The 12,899-nt window shown below is 38.7% G+C and overlaps 1 protein-coding gene across 2 annotated transcripts; it reads left to right on the top strand.

The window, feature by feature from the left end:
- Window positions 1-7: 7 nt before the first annotated feature.
- tmem251 (transmembrane protein 251) lies at window positions 8-4,887 on the top strand. Of its 2 annotated transcripts, XM_005951662.3 has the most exons (3): window positions 10-1,195; window positions 1,849-1,949; window positions 4,279-4,887. In XM_005951662.3, the coding sequence occupies exon 3, from the start codon at window positions 4,287-4,289 to the stop codon at window positions 4,656-4,658; it is 372 nt and encodes a 123-aa protein (XP_005951724.1). In that variant the 5' UTR covers window positions 10-1,195; window positions 1,849-1,949; window positions 4,279-4,286; the 3' UTR covers window positions 4,659-4,887. The 2 variants fall into 2 exon arrangements, with proteins under 2 accessions (XP_042072413.1, XP_005951724.1); XM_042216479.1 differs by having other exon boundaries at window positions 8-2,435.
- Window positions 4,888-12,899: the final 8,012 nt, after the last annotated feature.

The following is a 12,899-nucleotide window of genomic DNA, read 5'->3' as shown; positions in this document are numbered from 1 at the left end:
TGTGTGTGTGTGTGTGTGTGTGTGTACGTGTGTGTGTTTGTGTTGTTTGATGTGTTGACATACTGCAAATCAATTTCCCATTGGTGACAATAAAGTTACCACTGAGCACTGAGACTGATCATCTGGGGAGACTCCTGAAGGTCTTCACTAATGACTCCCACCTAAATGGAGACTGAGAGGGTCTTTCTGATCAAGCAATGCAAGGCCTGCATATTTACCCAGGAATCATTTGAGGATCTGAAGGTTTCTTGTTCTGAATAATCTGAAAGAATAGAAATAATTATTTTTTTAATGACAAAAGAAACAAGGAGAAAGACTGTGATCCTCATTTTCAACTCATGACATTGTGGAAGGACAAAAAAAAAAAAAAATCAACTTGACGGGGAAATGATTAAAAAAAAATACAAAAACAAACATATTCTGATTTGCTCAGGGTTAATATCCCGAAGAAGCAGACAAGATGTCCAAAGCTTTCCTGTCTTCACTTTATCTAAACTGCTTTTTGCAAGGTTTGAAATTATTTGTTTAATTTTCTTTAAATGATTCTAGAAGCTTTATTTCCCAAAGTAACTGTTTTTTATCATTAATTGTTCATAAATTGATAAAACAAATCTGACTTCACCAAACATTTTAAAAGGAAGATACATCCATCCATTATTGAGTTGTAGGTTCTTAATCATACTTTTGTCCCTGAATATTTTAATTATTCCACGTTAAACTGGAATCTGGTTTCTTCATTCATTTTCACCTTGTTTGAGTGAATATTCTGAAATATCTTGATAAGCTCATAATTTAGCAGTGCTCTAGTGTAATGTTCAGATGAACAGAATTGCATCATTAGTGTACAGTGAGAGCATTTTCAGTCTGTTACTAGACAGATTTGTGAACTGTTACAAAGATTTGCTGTTAGTCTGAGAAGCAGTGGTGATGGTGAACAGATGTTTTGTCAGCTGTTTTTGATAAATCGTTACTGAGCTGACAGCACAGCAACCTCTCATCTCTGTGTTTAAGTCTCTGTACCTCACTAACAAAGACTGTTGATTAGTTAATTGATTTGACTGTTTACTGATGTTTTGATGTAAATCGATTCTGTTTTATTGCGAAAGGGCCTTAAATCTAGCCTGGAAGAAACAAAATATTACTTTACCAGGAAAACAACCAGCATGATCCTGAATCGACTTCAGTCCCACTCCAGGTGAGCAACTTTAAGGTCCACATTGAAGCAGTCCTAACCCGGTCCCAGCTCCTCATCAGATGCTGCTTCACCTCAAAGTCAACTCTTCCATTACCAGCCAGTTTTCACTGCCTGGTGATGGAAGAGGTTACACACATAATGAAAGTAATGGCTGCTATAGGTAAATCAGTGTGAGAGGAAACACCCTATATGAAAGTGTTTGTGTTTTAAATGTTTGGGTCTGTCAGACTGGAAATGAGCTGCTATATTAATAAAGTTTAGGCTGTTTGAAGGCAAAGAAAAACTGTCTTAAAATCCAACTGTGTGAGAGAACAGACTGATCAATATCACAGCTTTATGATTAGGACGCTGAAGAACTTGATGGCTTATATTTGATTATTTCATTAAATTAATGAAATTTCATTAAATTATCAGCTGAATTTTATCATCTGAGACTCTGAACTATAAGATTATTCAATGAAGGATCTAAACTGTCACAGAAACAAGTAAAAGTGAACAAAGACAAACGAACATGAAAATGATTAAAATCACAGTTTGTATGCAGTTATATTTGATTTCATACTGACTTGTAGTATTAACGCGCTAATGTGTAATGACGCTGTTTAAACAGCAGGCGGCACTGTGTAACACATGACGTAATCCTTTGGCATCAGGTGACTTACCCGGAAAGAGAGACGAGACTTCACGGGAACAACAGCGATCAAAACACGATCCTGCAGCTGGATTTTAATTTGAAATATCAGCGCGAAGGAAGGTAAGAAAACATGAGCTAACAGGCAGAGAGGAAGATGGAGGCCGGCAGGAAGCAGCTCAGTGTGTCATCTACAGGGAAGCCGTGCGAACATCTATGGCAGCAGGAAAGAGGGCCAAAGACACACAGCTATTAGCAGGCGTTAAATCAGATAAAAAATGAATGGAGTCTGGTACAAAGCTCACAGCGCTAAGTTGAAATAAATCAGAACAAAGACGCAGAGCTACATGCTAGCACAGTTTGGATTAGAGAAAAGTGAATAGTCTGGTGCAGAAACCACAGCTCTCTGTTAAAGTAAATTAGTGCACGGAGCTACATGTTGGCATACTTTGAATTGGATCGGGGGTGGGGGAACTCCAGTCCTCGAGGGCCGGTGTCCTTCAGGTTTTATGTGTCATTGATCCAAGAGAGCTGATTGAAATGGCTAAACTACCTCCTCTTTATTGAAGTTCTCCAGAGTCGTGGTAATGAACTAATCATTTATTTCAGGTGTGTAATATCTATCTATCTATCTATCTATCTATGTATGTATGTATGTATGGATGTATGGATGGATGGATGGAGAGCGACAGCACTGATCTGTGAGTGATGATAATTTGTGCACCAATTCCTCTGACATCGTCTTATTAATCGTTAGCTTACTATGCAAACATGACAAGTGAAATCTCCCGCAGCTTAAACATGTGAGAGGTTGATCGCGCAGAGAATCGCTGAGCTTATGTGAGTAGTGTGTAAAAGCATTTCAGTTCTGCTGAGCCAAATAAGACAGGTCAGGGTGAAGAAGTGACAGCCAAAGAAAAGCTTACCACAAAACGGAGAAGTTATGACAAATCAGACTATAAGGCAAAAAGAAAGTGCAGCTTTATGGTTTCATGGACAAAAGAATTTCTGTGGCTGCAATATGATGAGCTAAATAACCAGGGCTGCACATAAGTGGTCCGCAGGTGCGCATTCGCTGTCAAAATAAAAAACACGCACAAGGGTTAGGGTTAAATTTAAAAACTGTACTTTTGAGTTAAAATATATATTTATAATTTTAATAAATGACAAATTAAAAAGGCATGAACATTTTTTGTATCGAAAAAATATCGAACCGTGACACCAAAGTATCGAACCGAACCGAACCGTGAATTTTGTGTATCGTTGCACCCCTAATATATATGTAGTAATGTGATGTTATTGTCTTCATGTTGTGTGTGTGTGATGTGATTATGTATATATATATATATATATATATATGCTCCAGAGTGTATATGATATTATGTATATATATAGTATTGTATATATATATATATACTACTTATACATGATTATTATATATATATATATATTATATAATAATTAATATATATATGTGTAGTATATATATATATATATAATAATAGTGTAATATATGTGTGTGTATATGTTGATGTATATATATGTGTGTTATATGTATGATATTGTGTTATATATATGTGTTGTATATATATGTGTGTGTATTATATATGGGTATATATATATATTGTAATTATATATTTATATATTATATAATATATATATATATATATATATAGTGTATGTGTATATATATGTGTGTGTATATATATTTTGTGTATATATATATGTGTATATATATGTGTGTGTATATATATATATATATATGTGTGTGTGTATATATGTATATAGATATAGATATAGATATAAAAATAAATAAATAAAATATCTAAAACCTAAATGACACTGGCTCTTGAGGCTGGAGTTCTCCACACCTGGATTAGATGAAAAGTGAATTGACTAAGGTGGGAACCGTGGCTCAGGGGGTTGGGAAGCATATCTGTAACCGGAAGGTTGCCGGTTCGATTCTCGGGCTCTCTGTCCTGGTCGTTGTGTCCTTGGGCAAGACACTTTACCCTACACCTACTGGTGTTGGCCAGAGGGGCCGATGGGCGATATGGCAGCCTCGCTTCTGTCAGTCTGCCCCAGGGCAGCTGTGGCTACAACCGTAGCTTGCCTCCACCAGTGAGTGAATGTAATTTAATGAATGTAAAGCGCTTTGGGTGCCTTGAAAAGCGCTATATAAATCCAATCCATTATTATTATTATTAACTGAACATTAAAACCTGCAGTCTCCAGTGACAAACTGTTTCTTAGATTTAAATCAGATGGAATTGAAATTGACTGGGGCAGAGATTGTTTATCTCAGCACTGATGGAATAGTTATTTCATTGATCCTAATATTGATTGTTGATTTGCTCTTTTGGATGATGTAATGACCTCTGACCTGTTACTGGATATAAGAGCACTGATGAATGTTGATCCTGTTTTGATTTTTAATCTGTTTCTTCCGCAGTATGGAGGATGATGAACTTCCGTCAGAGGATGGGATGGGTGGGTGTGGCTTTCTACTTGCTGCTCAGCGTCATGGCGGCGTACTACATCTTTGAGGTCCACAGCTTTAGTTTGGAACGTGTGCAGAGAGCAGGTACCAGCCCATCGGCTCCACCTCCTGCTATCACTGTCCATGGATCACTACTTCCTGTGTGGATGTGGGCATTGATCTTCCTGCTGCCATACTTGCAGCTCTTTCTCTTCTTGTTCTCGTGCACAAGGGCGGACCCCCGCGCTGTTGGATACTGTGTGCTTCCTGTCTGTATCGCCCTTCTGTACAGCCGCCGCCATGCCGCCAAATTGGCCAATCACAGGGCAGCAGGATCGCTCATCGACACGTAGGGGACGACCAATCAGAGAGCCTCCCACGTGATGAGGGGTGGGATGACAGCAGGACTAGTTTGTGATATCATTTCCTGTGTGCCTTTTAAACACTCCTACAAGTTTTGCCCTGATTGCGGCCTGACAGGAAGTTCTGCTGCTCTCAGTACAGACTCACAGCACCCTGTGAAAAAGCCCCTCCCACCAGTGGCAACCAGTCTTTTTCCCCTCTGTTTTTTTTTTTTTTTTTTTACTGTTGTGACATCAGTAATGTGTTGTGATTTGTTGCTTGGCTGTGAGTCACTTTATTTGCATTAGTTATTTGTTTACTGACAATGCAGTGATGTTGCCATGGTTACCTGATACATTATTTAGGTTAAGGTTAACTGAAAACCTCACAGCCAATCGGTGAGCAGGATTCCTCTGAAATGTGGTACTTTTCTCTATTTAATGAGTCACATGAAACACTGTTTACCTTGACATCTTTATTGTGTCGTCAATTTAAAAAATGAAAAATCAATGTGAAAGTGTTCTCAGGTGTTTCAGGTTCGTGATCTTTTTGAGGGAGGATGCACTTCACAGTTCTCTTCTTCCTCAGCTTTCTTGTCCTCTTCACTGCTGTCTTCTTCGTCCTCATCTGTGACAGGTGAAACAGACAGGTGATGATTCTACATTGAACCAGGAGCATCAGACACCTGCAGTAACCAGCATCCTGCCAATTCACCAATCAAAGCGCTCAATCCACCAACAATAGGTCTTCAGTGACAATATCACAGTTAGTGATTCTGATTTTTTGATCAGGTGAGACAGGTGCTACAGGTGTTTAGCACTGACATTCATCAGTGCTCATATTTATTTATTTATTTTTAAATGAAACCTTTATGAAGTGAAAACAAACATTGACAAAAGGACACAGGCAGAGGTCAGTGCTCAGGTGTGCACTGGTACGATTATGTTTTAAACATTGTTTTTTTGTATTTTTTTTTTCTGAGAATAAAACAAACCAGCTGTACGTAGAACCGTGTTTGTGTCATTAATCATCAGCACAAACTCCGGATCAGATTGTGGATGTTCAGGATGAGGTTGTTGTCTAAGCACCACTGTCTGAAGTGTTGGCTCTCCTTTGTAGTCCTAACCAAAATAAGCCAGTGTGAGCTCAGGTTCAATGTTTGTCTCTGAAAATAGCGAGATGCTTTAATTTTTGGAAGTGTCTCGCAGGGCAATTTTTTCCGTGTTAAGGTTGTGCAATTTGCAGTAAACAATGTGCTCAGAATTGTGTGACTTGTTTAAATACTCTTCTGTTGAAAGTGAAAGGCTTACAAATACATATGCATAAGTCCAAAGATCCTCCTGTTCACAACTTTCAATCACAATCTGACTATGAGCATCTTTAATACATACAGCAGATTTTTAATAGAAAGAAGACTGCGCTCCGCAGACATCAGTAAATCTGACCCTAAATGTTCCTCCTCCTTTAAAACTCCAGCCTCTGTAATGAAGAATATTTTAACAGGCTGTTCAACAACAGGGTTAGAACACGTTATGAACTAAGATGTGTTTTGTAGTCCTTCTCCAGCACATTGTCGTTTCAACATGGCAAACATCTTACGTCATATCGTTAATGAGAGATGAGTGTAAAGCCATTCCAATTGTATGAAGTTACCAATTCTCAGGGGTCTCTCTTCTCTTTTCTTATCTTAAGTCCTTAGCAATATTCCTATTTACCTTCCCTTTATATTGGTAGGCAAAGAGATTTGGAATAGGAGGTATGAGGTACTCAAAATCTCTTGAAGTTCTCCAGAGGGCTGGTAATGAACTAATCATGTGATTCAGGTGTGTTAACCCAGGGTGATGTCGAAAACCTGCAGGGAGTGTTAGGAAGGTTATTTTTAAAATGTATTCCACTACACATTACAGAATACATGGCTGAAAATTAGGGCTGGGTATCGTCACTGATTTCTAGAATTGATTCGATTCCGATTCACAAGGTCTTGAATTGAATCAATCCACGATTTGATTTGAATCGGGGAAATTTTGCTTCAGACAATCAGAAATATTATAATTCTTATCACGTATCAGTACATTTCCATATTTTTATATCTATAAAAAGAACGCTGACACTTGTGAGACTTTATCAAAGGTGTAAGCATCACAGCAGATGCCTTTGTGTCAAAGTAACTGAGGATAAAACACAGAAAAACATGAAGGTGATTTTCCTTGCCTGGGATTTTATAGCAGATGACCTTAACTATTCTGCAGTAGATCAAAAATGAAAGAATACCATTAATTAACATATGAACATTACCTGATACTGCTGAAGTGAAGCAGAGCAAAGTTACAGAGGTTTTATTAGAGACACAGCTAAGCGTATTGCAATTTTGCATAATTTTTACAAAGTTCAGTAGCCTGTTGAACACAGAAATTGGTATTTCTTGTCGGAAGTATGTAAAAGGAAAGAAAACAGCAGCCGACAGTGCATGTTTATATCTTTGTGCAGAATCTGTTTACCTACCCTCATTTACTGTTTTAGCTGTTTGGTGGTTGTTGAAATTTTGTGAGGTTTAAACTGAGATTCTGGCGTTTCGGGCAAAATAAATGTATATTTAAAAATCGATTCAGGATTTTAATGAATCGATATCACGTTATCCAAGCTACAATCGATTTTAATTGAGAAAGCAATGATCAAAACCCACCCCTACCCAAAATGTATTTTGTAACGTAATCTGTTAAGTTACTCAATGACAGTAATGTATTCTGAATACTTTGGAATACTTAATATATTGTCATGGGTTTTACAGCTACATGAATGTACTATTGCTGTGTTACATTACTATTACTGAAGGCTACTTGCTATAGCAATACCAACTAGATTTTTAAATCTTAATATAAAATGAGTAACAGTATGGTGGACATCAGGTAAGGCTGCACTTTTTTGCAGTGATCTTGTATAGAAAACTATTTCTGTATCATTAATGTTTTCTTTTTGTCTGTTAATAATCATGTGGAATTGCAAATGAATATTTGTAGCTAGCAGGTTGTTAAAGCTATCCATCAAGTCTAAAAAAAGCATGTTAATATGTGGAGATCCTGAAGGCTGCTCCAAAAATGATCAGATTATATTTTAAATATTTATTCAAGTCTCTTCCAAACTCCAGCTGTTTATTTTAGGTTTGAATATTTACTAAAATAAAAATAAAAGCGTTCTAACATCTCACTTGTTTGTTTTTATTCAGGCATACATGTGTACTATGTTTATTCAGGGAGATTAAGCTTGTGTTTTAGTCATGTAGTGTGGTTAACTGTATGAAGCTTATTAGACATTGTGAAACAGATGATATTTAAAAGCAAATTTTGCAAAGTGCTTAAGATAATTTTTAAAAAAAATTTTCTTAAAGAAATCTACTACATTGTGTACAATTTTTTTTTTATGTCATGTGTAATTTCCATTGCAAATATTACTCAAACTTAAATTAAGAGGGAATGGCAGTAAAAACTCCAGAGCAGTGATGCCATCACGTACATTGCCATACAATGCCATAGAACAATCATGCTGCGTTCTTGGGAAGTTTGGGCTTCCTTGCGAGTCCGGACTTGCGTACCTGAGTACAGTGGTCCCTTGCTATAACTCTGTTCACTTTTCGCGGCCTCGCTGTTTCGAGGATTCTTTTTGTATGCAATTTTGCATGGGTTTTTTTGGAGGGGGGGGGGGGGGTTTAACAGCGCATTGTGTTTGTCGAGGAAACATTTTGCAAAGTCACCTGCGTAGCACCCAAAAGGCAGGGGAAGAAACCACTGCACAAAAAGTTGGACTTCTAAAGGAAGGTAGAAGTTGCCGTATTTTTTGGACCATAAGGCGCACCCTCTCCACTGAATTATAAGGCTTATTAAGTGAAACAAAACCGTCAGATAAGTATCTTGATGCATGCTCAATCATCCAGGTAGACGTCAGATAAGTACTTTACTCAACTCATTCTTCTTGCTTCCACTGCCTCCACTTCCATACATTGATTCATTAATGGTGAATTCTCTCGCAGGTGCTCTATTCCCATGTTCTGGACCTGAAAACAGGGCTTGGTCTTTGGTTTCACTCTATAATACTGGACTTATTTTTCTACGAAGCTTTGAACTTTGAGAGTGTCTAAACAAGAGAGAAAAGTGTGAAAATGTTCACAAAGTATGTAGTGAGGGGTTTAAAAGCCTTGAGACATGTTGACTGTAGCCATAGCAACTGTGCAAATACTTCCGTGCTACCTCTCCAAAAATGGCAAAAAGAAAGGCAGAAAACAGGAGCTTTCTGAACAGGTGGGAGACAGAATATCTGTTTACCTATGTAAAAGACTGACCTATTTGTCTTGTATGTGGAGCTAATGTGGCTATAACCAAGGAGTACATTAGACGACACTATGAAATGACACACCAAGACAAGAACCTGGACAATGTCCAGGTTCTTGAACCTGGACATGATTCAAAGGCGTCGGAAAACAGAAGAGATGAAAAGAAGTTTTGTTTGAAAACAGACTATGTTCAAAAAAGCCATATCACAAAGTGAGGCTGCTGTAAAGGCTAGTTTTATTGTGGTAGCAGAGATCGCAAAATCAGCCCGGCCCTTCAATGAGGGAGAGTTTGTGAAAAGGCGAATGATCAAAGTTTGTGACCTTGTGTGCCCAGAGAAAAAAGCAAACATTTTCAAATGTGAGCCTGAGCAAAAACACAGTAGCTGATTGCACACGTGAACTTGCCACCAATCTATATAACCAGCTGATGGAGAAGGGAAACCATTTCGTTGCATTCTCTCTCGCTGTGGATGAGAGCAGTGACGCCTCTGATACTGCCCAGCTTTCAGTCTTCATCCGTGGGGTGGACTCAAATCTCTGTGTTATGGAGGAACTTCTAGGATTAAAATCAATGCATTGCACAACCACAGGGAAGGAAATATTTGAAGAGGTTTCCAAATGTGTAACTGAAATGAAGTTGCCATGGGAAAACCTTGTGGGGTTAATGACAGATGATGCACCAGCGATGTGGAGTCAAAGGAGTGGACTGGTGGGCAGGGTACGGGAGAAGATGCGAGCGGAGAACTGTGCAGGTGAGCTAAATGTTTATCACTGCATCTAGTGCTGGGCGATATGACGATATATATATCGTTTGGACGATAGAAAAGTGTCTATCGTGCCATTTGTCTTCTATCGTTTCTAACCTAATTTTATAAATTATGACATAAAATATATCATTAACCCTTTAAAACCGGTCGGAGCGGGCATGCTCCGTTTTGCCTAATTAATTTTAAATCCCTGTAGAACTGGAACCATGTAAGCTAGCGCAATAATTATTTTTTTGGATAGGAAACTGGAGGAGTTGTACTTACATCTTATGCCATCAGCTTGTCCTAGGTCACGGTTTCTTTCCACATATAGCTTTGCAAAAATTGCATAAAAAGCACTTGCAGCAACAAAAACATAATATTCCAGAATCACGCTTTGCCGAGCCGATCAGCTGTTCATAACACTTCCTATGTTGGAAGTGTTGTTGTTGGTCAGCGCGAACTATTGCTTGTCCGCCATTACCTGCCCGAAACCAGAAGTGACGTCATTTTTGCAGAAAATTTAGTTTTTTACCTTCAGGGCCTTATAAGCCTATGCTGGTGTTTTTAAAAGTTATGTTTGACTTTATGCTTTTCTGTATAATTTCTGGGATGCTTAGAACTCAAATTACACTGTTGGAAATAGTTTATTTTGATGCACATGCTGTTTCTTTGCAGCAAGTTGGGAAAAGAAAAACTATAGCCAGCCGAAGATACAGCAGTCTTTCATACAAGGCTCTTATGAGAAAACGTCCCAGCGCCATAAACAAACCACAGCAAGCCATCTCGCGTTACATTTGTAAAGGCATGGCCCCTGTTTATGTAGTTGAGAAGGACAGCTTTCGTGACCTCGTCAAAGTCCTTGATCCGAGGTACGTTATGCCCGGTCGTAAGCACTTCAGGAAAGTTGAGTTGCCTCGCTTATATGACGCATGCCAGGCCAAAGTAGAGAAGGATGTTTGCAGTGTTGTGCACTATGCCTTGACGACTGACCTATGGACGAGCGGAGATACGCAGCCCTACATGAGCGTAACCATCCATTTCATTAACAAAGACTCCACTCGCTGCGCTTGCTGTTCACAGACAGCGTACTTTCCAGATGACCGCAGGTCAGGTGGTATATCGTTATATATATCGTTATCGTGATATAAAATAATTCATATCGTAATAAATATTTTTTCCATATCGCCCAGCACTAACTGCATCAAACATCAAGAATCGCATTGTGGCACAGCCCTAAAGATGGATTATGTTATGACCGCAGTAACACGAGTAGTTAACTTTATGAGAGCCAAAGGTCTGAAGCAGCACCAGTTCAAATCTTTTTTTGAGGAGTGTGGTTTGGAATACGCAGATGTGCCGTATCACACAGAGGTGAGATGGTTAAGTTGAGGAAAAGTACTGAACAGGTATTTCGAGCTACGTGAGGAAATATTTCAGTTTCTGGAAAGGAAAGGGCAAGACACCGCTGAGCTCAGGAAGCAAGAGTTTCTGTGTGAGCTGGCCTTTATGTGTGACATCACAAACCATCTCGATGCGCTGAACCTACATCTTCAGGGACGGGGGCGTATCATCACGTGTACACTGCAGTGAGGGCTTTTAAAACTAAATTGTGCCTGTGGCAGAATCAGATGCTACAAGGAAACCTGGACCATTTTCCCTGCTGCCACACGATGAACATGCAGATCTGCTGTGCTCCCATGTGCACAGTTTGCTGAAAAACTCTGTGTACTCAGTGCTGAGTTTACCCAGCGATTTGCCGACTCTGATGCCCAGAAATGTCAATTTGAACTGCTCAGTAATCCTTTTGCATGCATCAAGATGGTTGCAAACGCACCAACAAACTTCCAAATGGAGCTGATTGAACTTCACACGCTGAAGTCAAAGTATGATCCCTGACACAGTGTCTGACCGATGAACACCTTCACTCGATCCTGAGGATTTCCTCAGCTCAGAGCCTGAGCCCAGAAATTGAGGATGTGTCTAAGCCAGATACCTGGCTTAGACACATCAGAGTAGATCAGTGTGCAGCAAACCCAGCTATAATTAACATGTTTTGTGCACATTTTCTTACTACTCACAGACATGGGCTTGAATGGTTTCACGTTCAATGATACTTTTATTATTTAATTGCTTTATTTTATTATTTTTTTATATTTAGTATTAGCCTGTGGAAAAAGTTTACTGTTAAAATTTAATTCAGAAGGCTGCAAATACAATTTTTATTTAAGAAATGAATTCCACTGATGTGGAGTCAAAGGAGTGGACTGGTGGGCAGGGTACGGGAGAAATTTAAGTGGAATTTCGGTTTTGCATGTGTGCAATATTAAGTTATATATATATGTTTATATAAGTTATATATAGTTTAGTATTAAGCTTTACTTGTTCTACATTGAGTTTTCAGCAAAACTTGTTTGAGTCCATAAGAAAAGATTCATTCTTATATCTGGAGGAAGATTTTTTTTCCAATAAATATTAATGTTAACCCACGACTTTGTTCCAGTTTTGAATTTTGGCCCACTGTGTATTTGAGTTTGACACCCCTGCCTTAAGACATCTATAATAATTGTAAAAAATGAAGTTGGCTACTATGTGGTAAAGAGTGAACTACCATTGGCAAAATTTAGCAGTCTTTGCAAACTTCAAAAAGCAAATGGCCTAGATCTTGGTTCCACAATGACCATGCTTGCAGAGAGTTTATTGGAGCAGTAGCACAAACTTCAAGAGACTAGAATAAAAAGGAAATTCAAGAAAGCAGGTTCTTATCCATTCTTGCAGATGGCAGTACAGACACTGGTATAATAGAACAGGAGTTGGTTCATGTCAGGTATGTGAGAGATAATAGTGACATAGCTACATACATGATCAAATTTCAGCCAGTCAAGAGTACAAATGCTGCAGGTATTTTAGAGGCTATTGAGAAGCAGTGAACACCATGGGTATCAGAGAAGACACGTGGAAAAAGAAAGTAGTGTGTGCAAATGTTGATGGTGCTGCAGTGATGATGGGTGAGAAAACAGGAGTAGCTGGGAGACTGAAACAGAGGATACCCCACATCATAACAATCCACTGTGTGGCACACAAACTAGAGCTAGCTGTGCTGGGTAGCGTGAAAAGCTGTGACTGCCTGGTAAAATTTGAAGTTACACTGAAAACCATCTTAAAGGTGTACTACTATTCCC

Source organism: Haplochromis burtoni, unplaced genomic scaffold (genome assembly GCF_018398535.1).
Source record: "Haplochromis burtoni strain Fernald_Lab_line unplaced genomic scaffold, NCSU_Asbu1 Contig_1070, whole genome shotgun sequence".
Taxonomy (NCBI): Eukaryota; Metazoa; Chordata; class Actinopteri; order Cichliformes; family Cichlidae; genus Haplochromis; species Haplochromis burtoni.
This window is presented reverse-complemented; position numbering and strand designations above follow the sequence as displayed.

Coding starts and splice junctions, on each gene's coding strand:
- tmem251 (XM_042216479.1), top strand. CDS start 4,287: ATGATGAACTTCCGTCAGAGGATGGGATGGGTGGGTGTGGCTTTCTAC.